This window comes from Coenobita brevimanus, chromosome 101 (genome assembly GCF_032717465.1).
Source record: "Coenobita brevimanus isolate Jiangsu-jjx chromosome 101, ASM3271746v2, whole genome shotgun sequence".
NCBI lineage: Eukaryota > Metazoa > Arthropoda > Malacostraca > Decapoda > Coenobitidae > Coenobita > Coenobita brevimanus.
The window spans coordinates 14,168,076-14,187,837 of NC_137054.1; the positions used below are offsets into that span (position 1 = coordinate 14,168,076).

The window sequence follows — 19,762 nt, forward strand, 5'->3', positions numbered from 1 at the left end:
GTATATGCAAGATGTAGTTTAATTCCAAACAGTTATTTGCCTTTATTCATAGAAACAGTTTATTTCACAGAGGGAACTAGCTCACATTTGGAGTAGTATTTTATATTTTCTTCCAAATTGCAAATGGATTTGCATGTTGGGGGATTCATGATGGATATAAGTATTGTACTGAGATGATTGTACTGTATAAGTTTTTGGGTTGGAGTGACTAATGAGTAATGGTGTGTGGTGCAGATGAGAGCTACTATGTGGAGGTAACGCTGGTGGGGTACCTGGAGAGTGGGGTTGAGGAGGTCACTGCCATGGAATTTGTCAACAAGGTTAGCTAAGTTATGCCCATGCCACAAGAATTACCGTATATATGCAGAAGAACTGACTTTCTGTAATAACTTTGAATTACAGTACTGTAATTTCATGATTTATAAACTGTTTTTGCATCATATTTCTGAAACATTGCTTCAAAATAAAATCAAAGTACTTCCTCAGACTTCAGATTTGGCTGTGTGGATAAGAATTCTATCAGGCAGTGTTTTGGAATGCCACTTAGGAATACATCTGTTGTGTAACAGTAATGGATAATTTTATTACTTTGCTTATTAATATGATCCACAGGAGATATGTAATTGTAATAAGTTGATAATGTATAAGATTACTAAAAAATCTCCCCACCCCTCCAGAATGGGTCCGTGTTGTCTCATGTGAAGTACTCTGGCCCACTAGATGACCACATGTACATCCTTTCTGAGCCATTACAGCCTTCCAGATTTTACGTCCAGGTGGATGGTTTCCTTGAGACAGGTACTGCTATAGCATATAATGTATTAATGTATTACTGTATACTGTTCTGTGGTATAGTAAGTTTCATAAGTACAGTACAAAAAACTGTTTGGTAATATTTTTGCTCGTCCCTTTTTCTTTTATAACCTCTTTTTATTTAAGACGGCACACTCTAGGTGTAGACTAGTCTGTCAATTCTCTAAGACCCAGCAGTCCTATGCCTGGTGCACACTTCTTTACATCACTACTTGAGCACTAATACTGGGCTCTATATACTGAAATATGGAAAACCTGCCTCAGTCAGGAAAAGAATGATGAATGTTGTGAAAGGGTAGCAGCAGGAGTTTTAATGTAATTTAAGTCCTTTTGCATGTTTTAAGCCAGCCCTTTCAGCTGCATGTTTCTAACATGATTCAGATCCTGTTTGTTTTTAGGCAGCCTCTTCAGCCGCATCTTCCCTACAATGGCCATCCCGGTGAAGTGTGTGATTGAGCTGCTGGAGCAGGAATCTGTGCTGGAGGCAATGCCCGGCCAGACCACCCGAGCATACTTCAGGGTGTACAACTATGGCCCCGCGGCACAGTTCCGGTACACAGCCACTGACGAGGAGGAATACATCTTCACGTGGATACCCAAAATGTGAGGCACCAAATGCACAGGCAGCCCTTGTTATAAGTATGTGATATGTTCTAAAATATAAAAACTTTTTTTATATAAATGCTTCTGGAAATTAGGGGGACTGACAGATCATCTTTATACAGTAGGTAGTTATCAAATTTTAATAGGAAATTTGTGTGTAATATACTGAAGACTATAGTATTAAGAAAAAAGGGATGACATAAATGGTAACTTAGGTTATAACAAGGACATACTGACTAACATTTAGCAGGTTCTGGGTGGATTTGCTTATTTAATAATAGGAAACAACATTCAATTGTCATACAGTTTACAATGGTAGAATATTTGGAAGAGATTAATACAGCAATTTAGCTGAAATATGTCAATTAGTGAGTGACATGATTTATCTAGGTGACCCTCCAGTAGAAGGAGGATTGCTTAAGTGATAGAAAAAAAAATATTGAAAAAGAGAACTTTCAATATTCATATTTCACATAAATTTGCTGGTTACCAGCATAAGATAATGCCACATCAGTTAGAAACATTTATTTGTCACTCATCTTAATGTACTAAGCAGAATGGATAATACTTCATGAAAGTGCACCACATGTTGCAGAGACTATTACAGGTATTTTCAGTATATTGTACCATGTTCATACTAGGAGCATTCATTCCTCCAGTTACCTCTAACAACACCCAGTATTGTAAACTGTGGAAAGTATGAATGATAATTATGTGTTGGTATAATAAGCAGCCATGCCACTAAGAAAACCTCATAATCCTCCCTCTGTTTGTAGATCCATCATTCCTCAAAAGTAAATATGAATATAGACTTCTTTATATTAGCCAGACTATTTGCATATATTGTATGTCAAGGAGGAGACAGCTGTACTACATGAGTATTCTGGGTTGACTTTATAATATTTTTGTAATGGTAACTGCTTATCTCAGGATGTGTAGTATTAACAGAGTCTGATTGTTTCTGATGTAGTCTGAATATTTGAGTCCCTACCCTCTACTGGGTGTTTCTCTTTATTAAAATTCAAAGAATTATGTATAATAAGCAGCTCTTTGCTTAGTAAAAGCTCTCATAGTCCTTATTCCCCTTCAGACTGGTTGTTCATTTTGCTGAAATATTAGCATCATAATTGCAGCCAATCAACAATAGAAAAAAGAAAATGATATTCCTTATTCTCCTTAAGGTCCACCATTCCTTCCATGGGGTCGGAAGTTGTAGAAGTGGATTTCCGTGTGTCATCCCTGGTTGTTCCTGGCACCACCAGCACTGTCATCTTCACGGCTGCCTCCATTGCCTCACAGTACAACACAAACACCCTCATCACGCACTACCTTGTGGTTGACACTGTATGTGACTCTTTTCTCTTGGTGTTCTGTTCTGAACATTTGAGACCCTACACATAAATTGGATAACTTCTGGCTTTGCAGTGCTTCTGTTACTTGCTAAGTTAGTATGGTTATTGGTAACTTCCATTTCACTTCACCAGATGATTTTACCCAAGTTAGGAGAGATGATTCAAACTGGATGAGTTTGATGTTGCATTCACTCTCCCCTTGACTATTTGAGTGCTATCTTAAGCTGAATAAACTCATCTATGAGGAAGAAGATGGAAGGATGGGATGGAGAGGTACAGAATATGAGTGAGGGAGAGGTGGAGAATATAATGACTTTGAGATGAGTCTTTAGTGGCCACCCCTTCTGGAATAAAAAGTCTGGCTGTATATATAAATCACTGTACTGATGGAGTTAATTCTCCTGATTTGGATATCTAGCTACTTTTAAGCATTACTGGGACATAAGTGTGCTTTAAGCCAGCAGTGCAAATTACAGTACACTCAAACCTCGTTTTAAGGGACTAAATGGGGAATCAACATGTCCCTTACTTGAAAATATCCCTTACATGAAAAGTCCATTGTTTTACCACATATAAAAACAATCTTATTATGAAATGCAATGATAGTTTCACTTATCTTACCTATTGATATGATTATGAATATTATTTTACAGGTACTGTATAAAGAAACATATTAATGTGTATAACCTAGACATTACCTATCATTTTTGAATGGTCTTGTCTGTTTGTCAGGCACAATATGGAGTCCCTTAACCCCTAACCGCTGGCTGACGTGTACAGCAGTCACGATTTTGGGTGTGGAGCAACACCAGTTGACGTGTATAGCCGCAAGCGTCTTCCCACTACCCTTTGAACTTTAACTTATCCTTACTCATCGACGGGACCATCTAGAGACATGGATACTTTCATTTGAAAGAGGAAGAGTTGGTGATTCTTATGTATCTTTAATTTTTTCTCTAGCTGTTATAGTTTGGCAGATAATAGGGTTTGAAGTAAGGGTATATTTTTCCGTCACGGATATCCCCTGTAGGGAGGAGCATGCAACATAGGAAAACCCCTGGCGTGTAGGGTTTAAATCCGAAATCCCTTAAATGGAGGTCCCTTAAATTGAGGTTTGAGTGTAGTTTGTTGAGTGACTGGCACCGAACTGAGAGAATTTGCTCAGTCTTTGTTTACTAAAGGGCCTCTGTTCAACATGCCACTCACATACTTGCAACTATTATTCACAGGGATCTGAATCACTAACATTTACATACATTTCTCGTATGACTTAGGATAATATACAATTCCAAAGCAAGGTGGGATGGTGGGTTATGTTATGTCTCATAACTTGTTCATCATCATCATCATCGTGGGTGCTGGAGTGGGCTGCCTGGTCTTATAAATGTCCCTCACTGTCCCCTGAAAGGAGGATGGACTCTAGGAGAAGAACAGGTTCAGCTTGTTGTCCACATGACTGATGAGCCTGGGGCCACAAGAACAACATCATCAAGATCATTATGTTGGAATGGGCTGCCTGGTTTTACAAATGTCCCTCTTCTCCCTCACTGTCCCCTGAAAGGAGGATGGTGGACTCTGGGAGAAGAACAGATTCAGCCTGTAGTCCGCATGACTGATGAGTCTGAGGTCGCAACAACAACAAGTCATGATCATTATCCTCCCCCCCCCCTTTTTTTTTTTCCACCTAAATTTGAAGAGAGGTTGGATCCAGAAAACAGAGAAATAATGTGTGATATGGGGGGAACCATCAGCAGCATGTCCAGTGAAATGCGCCAGGCACTTAATACCAGTAAAACATCATTCAAGCCCTGGAAGTCTGACTCCACTTCTCAGCCCTAATGTTCGGCACATATTTTTCTTTACACATATACATCATACACACCTGCTAGATAAGAGTAAGTCCATTGACTATCAAGTTATAAATGGGTTGCCAGACCCTTGTCAATTGCACCTTCATACATACCGGTAATTCATCCAACCAACTTTATCCCCTGTCATTTCCCTAGCCTTATGAATTTCTGTACCTCACTTTTCTCACACACCCATGTACCAAGCCTATACACCTTCTTTTATGTATACATGCTTTGCATTTCTAGACGGAGGACAGTGAGCCCCCGACCTGCATGAGTTCGGATGTACCCAACTGCTCAGGGCATGACTCTGAAGATACGTGCTCCTCTGCTTCCTGGTCCGTCACTGCCACCCTTCATGACTCCATCTCAGGTCAGTGGAGAAGAAATTCCACAGATTTCAAATCCTGTATGTGCCATTGTTAACCCGCCCCGTCCCGGCCACTTTTCGACCACTGGTACCCCCCAATCCCGGGCAATTTTCGACCTTTTTTTTTTTTGCTAAAACTTTCGCTTTTGGTGAGAAACATCGAAAATTCATAAAGAAATCGCTCACCTGAGGTTTAAAATACTCATTACAGGTAGGAGAGCCTCCTTACTTTACTGGGTTTTCTATCAGGCTGGCACCAAAGAAAACGAGTTCTATGGGAGGATAACTATTTCACACCACTCATAAACGGTATTTATTTATTTACTGTTACAAATTTATATGTAGTACAAAAGTATATTGGTTTTCAAGCAGTAATATAGGCATTATAAGCATTGTTTCACTCACTAATACCTGACCTTTTTTTGCCACATTACCTGATCATCATTTCTAACTGTTTCTTCCTCTAATGCTATGTAAAGTTTGTCCTCCACATTGTCATTGATTGGAGAATCACTCTGGCCCTGAATTTCGTACCGTGGCATGACATGGCTATACTGGCCAGGTCACTGATAACAGGTGAATTGCTGAGAAAAGGGCATGCAGGGGGGGGAGGAGGTCATGCTGGGTAAGGCATTGTCTCTGCCTGGCATCTTGTTGAGGCAGGTGTCCCGTGTATACGTACCAAAAATGACTCGCGAAAATTGAAAATTGTGGAAATTATGAACCTTGCAATTGCAGGACGTTGAAGTACGTCCTCGGGATTAGCTGTGACAAAACGTGAGGACGTGGAAGTATGTCCTCGGGACGGCGCGGGTTAAACACTCATAACACGAGGATATTTTTTATGATTCTTGCTTCTTTCACATTATTTTTGTTTATTTAGGAGAAACACGATGCATTGCACTGTTTAGAAATACAGCAGTGACCACCCTCAATAAAATCCTCTCAGGTCATTTTTGCAGAAAGTCCAGGATGGCATATCCTGTGTGTACTTTTGTTAACCAATGCAACAGGAGTATGTCATTCTTATTTTAGTCTTGCTGCTCACCAGGAAATTTTATTCAAGAAAGAACAGCCACCTAGTATGGAAGGGATTATTGAATACTGCATCTACTGTAGCCCTTCTATTCTGAAAAACCCAAATTAATCTAAATAAAACTGTCTGGAGATAGCAACAATAAATTTAAAAATCATGTCATGGGATTGTAGAGTTTATACCTATTCAGTGCAGTGATGTCTTTTTTATTCTTGCTCTTCCCACATGATTTTTACTTGGTTCAGGAGATACCCCTTGTACTGAAGTCTTCATGAACCTTTTCAATGTGAAAAATGGCTATTTTATATTGTGCTTGGTACAGTATTGCCAGATTATTTTGCCTGGCTTTGGAGAGACCCTTCTCACTGAAGGGACTAGGAATAGTCTCAGTTAACCACAATGAAAGTGTTAGGAAGTTCCCATAAACCCTTTCATTATTATTATTATTATTATTTTTCTTTTTTTTGCTACCACTGTACAGTTCTATTCACAATGAAGGAGCTCTTAAAATTTAAAAGGATTCCTGGCACCTTTCTTCTTTTCTTATATTGCACAATTTCCTGTATGTCATCAGTTGCTGTATATATTAAAATTTTCATACAACAAATTAGATCCTTGGTGCTCACCAAGGGAAATGTTTATAAACTCTATCAAGCTTATGTAGTGTACAAGAAGCCTGTATGCAGTATACATTTGCCTTCAATCACACAGCTAACAAACACTTGAACATCAAATTAGATTGAATATTAAAATGAAAAAATATGAGAAAGTAATTTGTGATAGTAGCTAACTCTGATGGAGACGTATTTATGTTGTAAATTCATTAAGATTCTTCTCCAGGTTTAGATCGTGTGTTCTCCCGTCCAAGTGATGGCCTGTCCATAGCGGACTTCCCTGATGCAACCACTGACCCTGTCAGTGCTTCCTTCACGTCCTCTTGCTGCATCAGGAACCTGGAAATTATTGGAGTTGACAAAAGAGGGAATGTTGGTCGCTGCCAATGGAATTTAGGCAGCCTGCAAGGTTAGGGAAAGCAATACTGTAATTGACATAATAATTGCTTAATATAGAAAACAATGTTTTGTCATTGCCTGGAAAGTTATGCAGTGCAGTAATTGACAAAAATGCAGTTTTTAAAACTGGAAGCACTGTTGATTGATTCTAAATCTGTACTGTACTCTGTTTCATTGGTTTACCCTCAGATATAACTACAGCCTTCTTATTCCTTGCACTGAGCTAAAAAAAAAAAAAAAAAAAAAAAATGTTACTCTTTTTCTCCAGGATCAACCACAGCTGCAACTGTTACTTCAACTACACCCCAATTTTCCACCACTGCTCCCCAGCCCACTACAACTTCTATTATCACCACACCTGAAACCATGACAAGCTCTTTCATTACCACAACTGAAGTCACTACAACTCCTTATATCACCACCACTCCCTTCATCACAACTACTGCCAGAGCCACCACCACACCTAAGCCTTCAGATTGGGTGTTGGAGTTTGTTGCAGAGTCAGTCGGTGAGACATGGGTGGGACTGAGGTGGACTGTAAGCAACCTGCGAGACGACTTCTTCAAGTTCTCAATCCTCATCAACAATGAATACGCTGATGAAGTAAGTAGCAGTGGTAGCTTCATGCGTTGTATGAGTCTGCACTTCAGCTAAGCTGTTTTCATTCTGGTGTCTTCTGATACCATACATTTTAGATTTGTAATGCCACAGAAAGTCTTATGTTTATCAGCTGCAGGAGTATAGTTAAACTACATAGTATGCTATATTAAGATACAGTCACCCCTCATTATATGTCAGGGATGTCTTCCAAAACAAAACTTTTTCCATACGGTTGGTAATGTAAATTGAGGGAAAACCACTGAATCAGTTTTATAGGAAGTAATGGAACTTTACTTGGTCATTGTTATGAAGTCTCCTATGGATTTAATAGAGAAAAGAACAAAAGAAAAAGCAGTGTATAATGAGGACTTACTGTATATATTGTAATAAGTTATCAAAGTCACAGCAGCTGAAGTCAAGTTAGTGCTATTGATTTCTTGCTTCCATCAGTCCCGGTGCCCTGGCCTGGTATGTCGGTTGAATGTGACGTATCTCGTGCCCTGCACCACTCACATCTTTGAACTTACACCTCACTTCCGCACCCCTGATGGTGTAGAGACGGAGGATGATCCTGTCAGCCTAGAGGCTGCCACACTAGGCACAAGTGAGACCTCTTGATGTTTGCTTATCTGCTTTACTTCTTTATTTAAAAAAAAAAAAAAAAAAAAAAAAAAAAAAAAAAAAGATTGGTTCTAGTAAAACTCTTGACTTAAGTGTACATGTTTTTTGTGCACTCATAACTTGCTGCATTTTTCGTATGTTTGAATTGACAGGAGTCTGTAGTACGAAAAGAAGCTCTGATCCTATAGTCTATTAACATTTTCCGTTTTAACCGTGCTGCCACCAGAGGATTATATTTAACTTTGGAAGGATTTGTAGTAGTGAAGGGATTTATTAAGACTGTATCTAAGACCTCATGCTTGAAAAGTCTCATTTAAGCTGAGTAAAATGATCTGGAGATATCAAGAACTTGAAAAAATGCATCATTGGTTTGAAAGGCTAAAAACTAATAATACTGGGCAAAAGCAAGCTAAAATTCAACTTCAGATAGTCATTTACCCTACACAATATACACACTCATAACCTGGAGATGTTCACACTTATCACTTGCACCTGTGCTCAGTACCCACACCCACACCCATCTCATCATCATTACCCTAATTTGTTTTTTCATACCCACATTTGTAATTCATACATTCATATCACTTCCATCCTTATCCATCACTGATACAGTACCCACACCCACCATGTACCCACACTCACATTCCATACATAGTTGTCCATCTAGTCTCTGCTTCTCTGTCTGCATATTTGTCTGCTTCTTATCTAAGTACAGTACGGTACCTTTCTGTAAAAGAGTCTGTTTATCTGTAGCCAGATTCTTTGATATTAGTAAGGGTTACTCAAGAACAAGTCACTTCAATCTTCCCTCATCAGGATTCCCTCCTGCCACCTTACATCACCCTCATTCTTATACCTTTTCATCTCAGTTCTTCACCACATCTGTCACATAACCCACATTATAAAACAGAATGCTTAATATAAAATGTATCTTGAAGGAGGTTATATAATATATTTCATGCCTTAGATCTGTTGTCATTTTTGTGGTCTAATCACTGAATGAATTTTAACTCACTTTGCTTTCTCCTTTCAGCACTTGAACCACCAACCAACCCCACCACTGATTATGTCACGGAGACTTCCACCACCATCTCCTGGGACCCACCAAAAAACACTGCCTGTCTCAGTTACTACATGGTGAGTTACAGGGTGTGGACATGTTATAGAGGCAAAGGTTGGATTGTTTTCTTATACAGATAGAAACCAAGTCTGATACAGATGCATGAGTTTAGAGTTACCTGTGTGGTGCATGTGTGTTGCAGGTGTGTTATACAATGACAGGATCAAGTGTCACTGAATGTAAGAACAGCACCAGTAACAGCTTGACCCTGGATGGCTTGGAGGCCTGCACCCTCTACCATATCACCATAACCTCAATCTCTTCCTCTGGGACTGAGAGTCAGCACCTGACATTTGACACCAACACCGATGATGCAGGTGAGATTTTACTGTACCACCTCAGCCTCAGAACGGCAGCCACTTCCTGCCATGATGAAGCTTATAATTCTAAGTGCTAATATCTTTCTTGGCTACATTACTTGGGTTGTTTGTATGCACAGTTGTCTCTAAAATATCCTGTTTAATTTTCATTGTAGCTCCTGGGGCACCAGAGAACTTGGTGGTAAGCAACAAGACCAGTCACTGGGTGGAACTGTCATGGGACAACCCATTTGACAGAGCCAGTTGTGTTGATAAGTAAGTAAACAAAGTATTGTACATACAAAATTGCATCTGCTGAAGTACTGGAAGATTACTGATAGTGTACTGTATTTACTCCTTCAAGTTAGTGATGTGTTTTTCTGTTTTGCTCTTCCTCTGTGCACATGATTATACTCACCCTAGGACAGACATCCTGAGCTGGAGGGGTTAGAAATAACCTTCATTAATCCCTTCATTGTAAGATGTATCCCTGTACAGTAGACATTCCCTATAACAAACTAATTGGGAGGAAGCCTGATCCAGTGAAGCCGATAATCCATTATACCCAATGGTCCCCCCACCCTAAATAAATGTACAGTAGCATATTCTAGTAATAATAATGAAAACTATACCCATTTTACATCAACTTAGCCCATTCGCCCTTTTGCAGTTTATTTCACATCCTTGTCATTGCACTTCTTCATGACTGGTACAGTATTACTATAGTCTGTTATTACAACTTGGCAGTCGCAATGGGGAAAGGGCTATTTCAGGCCAGGTGGGAGTAAAAATGGTAGGAAACTCATGTACTGTGATCCACAGTGCCCCATTTAAAGGACATTGCTCATTACAGCAAACAGAAGTCCAGTGGCATTGTACTGTCCACTAAATCTGATATCCGGTCTATCAAGGTATATTAAATTGAGGGTCTATTGTAGGTAAATAATATCAAGTAGCTGCAAGAAAATTGGAAGAAATACATCTGTAGTGAAGGGGATAATCCAAAGATCAGTCAGCTAGAAACACAATTTCCAGTAAAGATATTTATTGCTAAGCAACATCAAACTTGTGCTGACTGTTTTATTACAGGTGGATGATCTCTGTGGCTGAATCAGTGACATTTGAGATGAAGGATGGGGGGACAGTGGCTGACAACACTGCCACCTTGTCACCACTTGCAGCATGCACCAATTACACTTTCTGGGTGTCAGGAGTGTCACCTGCTGGTACCCAGGGCAGCACCAGGTCCACTGAAACAAATATGGAGGAAGTTGGTATGAACCTGGAAGTAAAGTACAAGTGTTGCCTTGAATTCTGAATTCACATTTTTCCATATGCAGTTTTTATTTTCTAAACAGAAGCTTTAATTTGGCGGTATACCTGGGTTTTCATAAACTTTATTTTCATCTCCATACTCCCAACCTACTTTTCAATATTCACATAGAATGGGAAAATCTATAACATAGCTCTTTTTTCTCTCTCTAGGAATGTGCATCAGAGGAGAAATGAAACCTTAACTACAGTGTTCCCTCATTTTTTGTGCCATAAGAGACTTAAGGCTGCTTTCAGCACAAGTATTTGGCTGTAGGTTCATTGCATCCTTATGGTAGTGTGAAGATGGGTTTCACAACTTGCAGAGATTATGTGCCCCCCCCCCCCGGGGGTAGGGGGGTTTTCAAGAATACTCCCCCAGTATCCCTGCTTGTCGTAAAAGGTGACTAAAAGGGTTGGCAGAGGGTTAGTGCCCCTCCCCGGAAAACAACTAACTAAAAAACAAACAAGAAGCCTCAGACATGGACTGACCAAACGATGACGACCCAGGACCGAACAAAGGACTTGGTAATGAGTACATGGAATGTAAGAGGAGCGAATGATGAGGTGAAAGAGAGAGAGATTGTCCAGGTGCTTGAGGGTGCGAAAGTGGATGTATGTGGAATAACTGAAACAAAATGGAGAGGAGAAAGTGTGAGAGAATGGGAGTATGGATGGGGTATATGTGCAGGAGCAGGTGAGAATGAGAGGGCAAAGGAAGGAGTATGTATAGTTGTGAGTAAAAGATGGAAGAGGAGCATAAGACAGTATGGATCAGTTGGGTCAAGGATTGTGTGGGTAAAGTTGAAAGTTGGAATACAAATGTGGGCGATTGTGTGTGTGTATGCACCAACGCAAGATCGTGCTAGAAGAGTGAGAGAAGAGTTCTGGACAAATGTGGAAGTGTGCATGGAAAAGTTTGGAAGGAATGAGAGAGTGTTTTTGATTGGTGATATGAATGGTAAAGTTGGGAATGTGAAGGTGGATGGAATAGTTGGTGAGTGGGGTGTGCCTGCTGAGATAGATGAGAATGGGAGTGCGTTAGTGGACATTTGTGCTGGGAGGGGGCTGGTGATAGCCAATACCCTCTTCAGGCATAAAATGATCCACAGGTATACATGGCAAATGATGAGAAGGGTGGGTGGTGAACTGAATGAAAGGAAGGCAATGATTGATTATGTGTGTGTGGATGAAAGGATGCGAAGATGTGTAAAGGATGCAAGAGTGTATAGAGGTTGGGGGAGTGGACTTTCTGACCACTACTTGGTGGTGGCCAGAATTAGAATGCAAGTAAGATGGAGGAATAGAAGAAGGGAAAGACGAGAGGAAGGAGTAGTTGCAAGGAGAGTGGAAAGGTTACAAGAGGATGAGAAAAAGGCAGAGTATAAGAGAGAAGTGGAGGAACGATTGGGCAAATATGAATTGGAGCAGATGGGAGACGTGGAAGGTGTGTGTAAGATATTTACAGAAGAAATATGTGCAGCATGTGATGTGGTGTGTGGAAGGAAGAGAAGACGGAGGGGGGTGCAAGGAACAGCGTGGTGGACTGAAGAGGTGAAACAGGCTGTGGCACAAAAGAAGAAAGCATACAATGAATGGATGAGAAATAGGGGCGTGGAAGAAGTTGAGAGGCGGAAGAGAGAGTTATATGTGGAAAGAAAGAGAGAGGTGAAAAGAATAGTAAGAGAGAGTAAGAAGAGAGTGGATGAGGAATTTGGAAGGAATTTGAGTGTAAAGTGGAGGGACTGTAAGAAAATGTTCTGGAGAGAAGTGAAAAGAGTAAGACAGGGTGGAAGTCAAGTTAGCAGGGGAGTGAAATATAAAAATGGCAGATTACTAGTGGAGAAGGGAGAAAAAGTGAACAGATGGAGAGAACACTTTAAGGAATTGTTGAACGTAGAGGATGGAAGTAATGCGAGTATAAGTGGCTGGGGAATGGCTGGGAGAAGGAGGGAGGTGAGAAGACAGGAAGAAATCAGTAGGATAGAAGTTGTGGAAGCAATGAAGAAAGTTAAATCGGGGAAAGCCCCAGGAATTGATGGAGTGTGTGGTGAAATGCTGAAGCATGGGGGAGAGATAGTAGTAGAATGGATGTGGAAGATGTGCAGATTGGCCTGGGAGGAAGGTAGAGTCCCGGAGGATTGGAAGTCAGGTATAATTATTCCCTTGTACAAAGGAAAAGGGGAAAAAGAAGAGTGTGGTAATCATAGGGGCATTTGTCTTCTTAGTATAATAGGAAAAGTGTATGGTAGGATACTTATAGACAGAGTTAGAGAAAGAACAGAGAAATTAGTTGGAGAAGAACATGGAGGCTTTAGGAAGGGAAGAGGTTGTGTAGATCAGATATTCATTCTTAGATCTTTAGTGGAAAAGTTTCTAGAGAAGGGAAAGAAGTTGTATGCGGCTTTCATGGATTTGGAGAAAGCATATGACTGGGTGGATAGACAAGGATTGTGGAAAGTGTTAAGAATATATGGAGTAGATGGGAAGTTGTTGAATGCTGTGAAGAGTATGTACGATGGTGCCAAGGCTGCAGTGCGTGTGGATGGTGAACTAAGTGAATTTTTCTCTTTGAAAGTTGGTTTGAAACAGGGATGTGTCATGTCTCCATGGTTGTTCAATCTGTACATGGATGGGGTAATAAAAGAGGTACAAGGTAGGGTAGTGGATGTTGGAGTGGCCCTGGTGAGAGAGGACAGTGTTTGGAAACTCCCTGTACTGTTGTTTGCAGATGATACTGTGTTGTTGAGTGAAGACGAAAGGGAGCTGCAAGGCTTGGTGGATGAGTTTGAGAGAGTGTGTAAGAAACGGAATCTAAAGGTGAATGTAGGGAAGAGTAAAGTGATGGTCTTTGAGAGAGGTTAAGTTAGTGAATGTACAGCGAGGTTGGATGGTGAGGAATTGGAAAATGTGAGTATGTTTAAGTACTTGGGTAGTGTGATGAGTAAGGATGGAGGTTTGGAGGGTGAAGTGCTTGAAAGGGTACAGCAGGGAAGAAAGGTTGCTGGATCTTTGAAAGCAGTGATAAGAAACAGGGAAGTGAGCATGGAAGTGAAAAAGTTACTACATGACAGTATTGTGATACCAACTCTAACGTACGGAAGTGAAGCTTGGACATTGTTGGAAGGACACAAGTCAAGAGTGAGAGCAGTGGAAATGAGTTATTTAAGAGGAGCCTGTGGAGTCACGTGGAGAGACAGGCTGACGAATGAAGATATAAAGGAGCGTTGTGGTGTGGATGTGGATGTGATAGGAAGCGTTATGAGGAACACACTGAGGTGGTTTGGTCATGTGGAGAGGATGGAGGGTGAAAGACTGACGAAGAGAGTGTATGTGAGTGAGGTGGAGGGGGGAAGAGGGAGGGGGAGGCCGAGGATGAGATGGAGGGATGGGGTGGAGAGGTATATGAGAGAGGGGGGTGTGAGTTGGGAGCAGGGCAGTGAAATGGCGGGGGACAGGGCGACTTGGAGGCGATTTGTTTGTGGCCACCCCAAACGGGATTGAGGCGTCTGGCAATAGATAGATAGATAGATGAAGAGGAGACGACTTATGAGATGCAGGGAATGTATGACCAACTTTTTGGTCTCCTCTCTCTCCAAGGAAAAACTTGGCTGGAATAAAAGACTACTGTACAGACAGTCCTTGCTAAAAGTCAAGGATGAGCTTTAAAATATCTCAGCTTGTTCCATACAACTGTTGCTGTAAAGCTGGGGTATTGGCAGGGCAGCTTTATAGGCTGCACTGAAACTTCAGAGGGTAGTTTTCTGTTGTTCACTGTGGACCTAATAGCAAAAAAGAATGTTACAGTGCAGTAGGGAGATGTAATGAAGTTTCAGTGTGAAGGTATTGGGGTGCCTTCACATGATGGCATCGATATAAGAGAGTAACTGTTGCCTGATTATACAGATGTACCTCAGTTCCCTCCCCATCACCTGAAAGGAGGATGGTGGACAGAAGGGCAGCTTAGCCTGCAGTCCACTATAGTCGTTCTATTTTATGAAGGCAATTTGGGTGCGGCGCTCTGGGACCTCACACTGTTAGCTCTGTTGTCACATTGCCGCCGACACACGTGTAATTATTTGTGTTCACCTCTCTCTCTCTCTCACTCTCCTATTTTAAGCTAGTAACTACTTATAAATGAATTTTAAACACTCTGTATAGATGTAGTTCAATAAAAAAGCTGTAGTATAGTATAAATCTCATAAGACTTGTCAGCGTTGCCTTTGAGACGCTGTCAGGTGGTGACATGAGGGACAGCCCTGCGTGAGTGGGTCATACTCGGTCAGTCTCCCGCCATGGAAGCTATCAAAAAAAAAAAAAAAAAAAAAAAAAAAAAAAAAAAAAAAAAAAAACAGCTATAGACTTTTACCTCAGGGATGGTGTGGAAAAAAAGTCGAAAACAAGAGAAAAAATTAAGAAAATACAATTAGTAGTAGTTAATATATAATATGAGAGAGACAGACAGACAGAGAGAGAGAGAGCACGTGTGTGGCGACGATGTGGCAACAGAGCTAACAGAGTGAGGTCCCAGACAGCCCCAACCAAACTGCCTCGATAAAATAGAACGACTGTAGTTGATGCACAGATGAGCCTGGGGCCACAACAGCAGCAATAACCGTACTGTACTATACTCACAGATCCAACAGCAGTGACATCTGTGTCGGCTACAGCATTGAATGCAAGCAGTGTCTGGGCTGAGTGGGTGCCAGCCGAGACAGAGGAATGTGTCAGCCATTATCTTGTTTGCATCACTAACATTGTTGACCTCAGCCAGGAATGTCAAGACACCCACAAACTGGATGACACTTTTTCTGTGAGTTTCACCTGACACCATAATAGCAACAATAGCTTTGTGTTAATTTAATTGGACCTCTGTCCTGCTTGCATGGGAAAATATGTATTATTTCTGTCCATAATTACAGTACCAGTTAACTTCTAAATGCTAAATCAGCCTCATTATCATTCATTTGTACTACTGTAATTGTAATATCCAATGACTAAATGCTTCAAGCAATTGACTTGACATCCTCTCTTCATATGTTGTTGTATACTCCTGCATGTTTTACCAGATGTGAACATGAATATATCTCATTAAATTATAAGCATCACTCAACTCACTCTCCCTTCATCCATCATCATCATCACGTCATCCTAATCCAGTGTTTTCAATACCACACAAGGAATGGGGAGATCCAGAATCAAACTGTCTCATCCCTCTTATAACATGAACAAGGAGAGTGGGACAGAGACAGTTTCAGGTCCAGTCTCCTTGTCTCCTGAATGGTAGGAGGTATGAGGCAGTTTGCAACATTAGTGTTATGCAGTGATCACTGTATCCCTGCCATATTACATGGGGTGAGGAATTTCCAGCCCCTCCCCCCCCACACACTTCTTGTAGTCACCCTTAATTACAGCTATTGTGAATACCTGTAAAACACTTAAAGAAGTATTTAAATCACTTCTTACCCCAGAAATACCGTTGTTCGTTCATTTGTTCATTTTTTGAAGGCTCCAGCACGCTTGCATGTGTTGGTCTTGGTCACATAATGGCAGCTCTCCACACTGCTTGTTCTCGGGCAGCTTCCTTATTCAGTCCCTTATCCCTGAGGTCACATTCAATGACCTTGTCCCAGGACTTTTTTGGACTACCTCTCACAACCCTACCCCTAACATTAACACCTCTCCCTTTCTGCACACAGTTATTATCCCCCATCCTCTCCACATGCCCAAACTATCTCAATCTACCCCTCATCATCATAACACCAATACACTCCAGTCCCATTCTACTCCTCGACTCTTCCATCATAAACCTAGCCCTCTCATGCCTCGCCCTCAGGGACACACTGCACATCCACCTAATCATTGTCATTTCCGTATGTTTAAGCCTGCGAGTATCCTCTTCCTTTACTGCCCAGGTCTCACTACCATACAGCATTACATTCCTAACAAATGCTGCATACAAAGATCCCTTAACACTGAGGGAGAGCCCTCTCAATGTCAGAGAGGCAACAGCCCCCTGAACTTCTTCCAACCACTCTTCACTCTAGCCACAGAGCTAGCTCCTGCCCCACCTTCAGCACATAACATGTCCCCCAAATAACAAAACTCTTCTAAACACTCAAGAGACTCGCCAGCAAGTTCAATTCTTTCATGCCAGAAAATCTCCACCTGCTCTCTCTGACACATCACACACTAGTGATATATCGGATACCAAATTTTAGAGCCCTGCGGAGGGGGAGCCAGATATCTATTTCTCATAAAATGTGGTTGCAGATAAAACTGCGGGGGTTAAGATATTAATATTTGTGGATGCGGACACAACTGCGGATTATTTTTACCTCCATGTCCGCAGTTGCAGACGTGAATTTTTTTTACACATATTACAGTACATTTATGCAGTACTGTATAAAGTGACGAGTTTCAGCCACACTTAAGTGTGTTACCAGGATGCGGGATGGGGAATATGAAATAGTATTGGCTTTAGTCCAGATATGCTAATATATTAACACAGCACGTGTAACTATTGTGACAGAGAGAGAGAGAGAGAGAGAGAGGGAGGGAGGGAGGAAGAGAGAAAGAGAAGAGGAACAATAAGAGACAGAGGGGGAAGGAGAGCTAATAGAGAAGAAAACAGAAAGAGGAAGAGGGACTGGTAGGTGAGAGGAATGGAGAGGAGAGTTGTGGATGAAAAGGAGAGAAAAAGAATTATGACAAAAAGAGAAAGGAGAAATATTGGATGGGTGGAAAGCAGCAACCTCTGTAGTTCTTTGACATGGAGGTGGATTATTATGCGCTTTTATTATCTGAAAATGCAGTGGCGGACAATGATGCGGAGATTGTGTTGTCTGAGGACGCAGATGTGGATAGTAATGCGGACATTATTTTCACTACAAAGGCTCTGCTGAGGTGGAGGTGTATTTTTTTTTTTTTTTTTGTGAGGAAGAAGTAACCAAAGGCCATGAGCCCGCAATAACAGTTCCCTCCAAGAGAAAAACAAAATACAATAGAGAGCCAAATTCAAGATCCGATCATTTTGAGATGCCTGGACACACTACGTTTGAAAGACTGGAGATCATAGGCAGCAGGAAATACAGACAGAGGGAGACAGTTCCAGAGCTGACCTGTTGCATAAATGAAAGACTGGGAGTAACGGTTAACTCTTGCATTAGAGAGCTGGACAGAAAAGGGATGAGAGTTTGCTGCCAGACGGGTGCTACGCGCCCGTCGTAGAGGTGGAGGAATGCAAGCAGACAGTTCAGAGGAGCAGTGACCATTAAAGTAGCGATAGAAAAGAGATAAAGATGCAACATTGCGGCGAAGAGACAGAGGTTGAAGGGAGTCAGTAAGAGGAGGAGAGTTAATGAGATGAAAAGCCTTTGACTCCACCCTATTGAGAAGAGCTGTATGTGGGGAGCCCCCCCACACATGAGAGTTGTACTCCACACAGGGGCGGATAAAACCCCTGTATAGAGTCAACAATTGTGCAGGGGTAAAGAAAGAGTGGAGTCGGCTTAGCACACCCAATCTCTTGGAAGCAGATTTTACAAGAGATGTAATATGATCTTTCCAAGATAAGTCCCGAGTAAATGAAACCCCAAGCATGTTCAAGGATGATGCAGGATTAAGCTGAATATTATTAAACATTAGTGGGTATACCTGTGGAAGATTTTGTCGGGTTGATAGGTGTAAGAACTGAGTCTTAGATGCATTAAAGACAACCATATTATTTTTACCCCAGTCAGAGATATGAGCCAAGTCAGACATTAGGTGTGCCATAGCCTCATCCCTTGTTTGTTGAAGTAACTGTTTAGATGGGCGTTATGGGAACTGAATGGAAAGGTGAAGGGTGGAGTCATCAGTGTATGAGTGGATAGGGTTAGATGTACAGCTTAGAAGATCATTGATGAATAAAAGGAAGAGAGTTGGTGATAGGACAGAGCCCTGAGGAACACCACTGTTGATAGATCTAGGAGAAGAACGATGGCCGTCTACAACAGCGGCTATAGAACGACAAGAAAGGAAGCTAGCAATGAAGGCACAGATAGAAGGATAGAAACCGTAGGAGGGCAGTTTGGAAATTAAAGATTTATGCCAGACTCGATCGAAAGCCTTTGAGATGTCAAGTGCAATGGCAAAGCTTTCGCCAAAGTCCCGAAAGGAGGATGACCAGGAGTCTGAAAGGTAGGAGAAGATCGCCAGTGGAGCTCCCCTGACGGAACCCATACTGACGATCGGAAAGAAGGTTGTGATAGGAAAGATGTCTTAAAATTTTTCTATTAAGAATTGACTCGAAAACTTTTGAAATACAGGACGTTAAAGCAATTGGACGATAGTTGGAGGGTTGGGAGTGGTCACCCTTCTTTGGGACTGGCTGAATGAGAGCAAACTTCCAGCAAGAAGGAAAGGTACAAGTTGACAGGCAAAGGCGAAATAGTTTGCCTAGGCAGGGTGTAAGCACAGAAGCACAGTTCTTGAGAACAACAGGAGGGACCCCATCAGGCCCATATGCCTTGTTAGTACTGAGGCCAGTGATGGCTGAAAATACATCAACTGAAGAAATTTTAATGTCAGCCATGAGGAAGTCAGAGGGGGGAAGTGATGGAGGAGCAGCACCGGAATCGTCTAAGGTGGAATTGGAGGAGAAAGTCCTATATAAGAGATCTGCTTTATCAGTAGAAGAAATAGCTACAGAACCATCAGAGTAGAAAAGAGGAGGGAAGGATGATGAGGTAAAGTTGTTAGAAAGATTTTTGGCAAGGTGCCAGAAAGAGCGG

The 19,762-nt window shown here is 41.4% G+C and overlaps 1 protein-coding gene across 1 annotated transcript in view; it reads left to right on the plus strand.

Annotated features, from left to right (window-relative positions):
- LOC145414940 (uncharacterized) overlaps window positions 1-19,762 on the plus strand; it is a 59,889-nt gene that overhangs the window by 32,029 nt on the left and 8,098 nt on the right. The window contains exons 15-27 of the mRNA XM_080284352.1: window positions 235-320; window positions 678-798; window positions 1,212-1,416; window positions 2,598-2,760; window positions 4,865-4,991; window positions 6,865-7,047; window positions 7,306-7,640; window positions 8,088-8,241; window positions 9,292-9,395; window positions 9,521-9,695; window positions 9,854-9,953; window positions 10,767-10,951; window positions 15,626-15,801. Of these exons, the coding sequence (XP_080140478.1) occupies window positions 235-320; window positions 678-798; window positions 1,212-1,416; window positions 2,598-2,760; window positions 4,865-4,991; window positions 6,865-7,047; window positions 7,306-7,640; window positions 8,088-8,241; window positions 9,292-9,395; window positions 9,521-9,695; window positions 9,854-9,953; window positions 10,767-10,951; window positions 15,626-15,801 (2,114 nt within the window). The remainder of the gene's footprint in view (window positions 1-234; window positions 321-677; window positions 799-1,211; window positions 1,417-2,597; window positions 2,761-4,864; window positions 4,992-6,864; window positions 7,048-7,305; window positions 7,641-8,087; window positions 8,242-9,291; window positions 9,396-9,520; window positions 9,696-9,853; window positions 9,954-10,766; window positions 10,952-15,625; window positions 15,802-19,762) is intronic.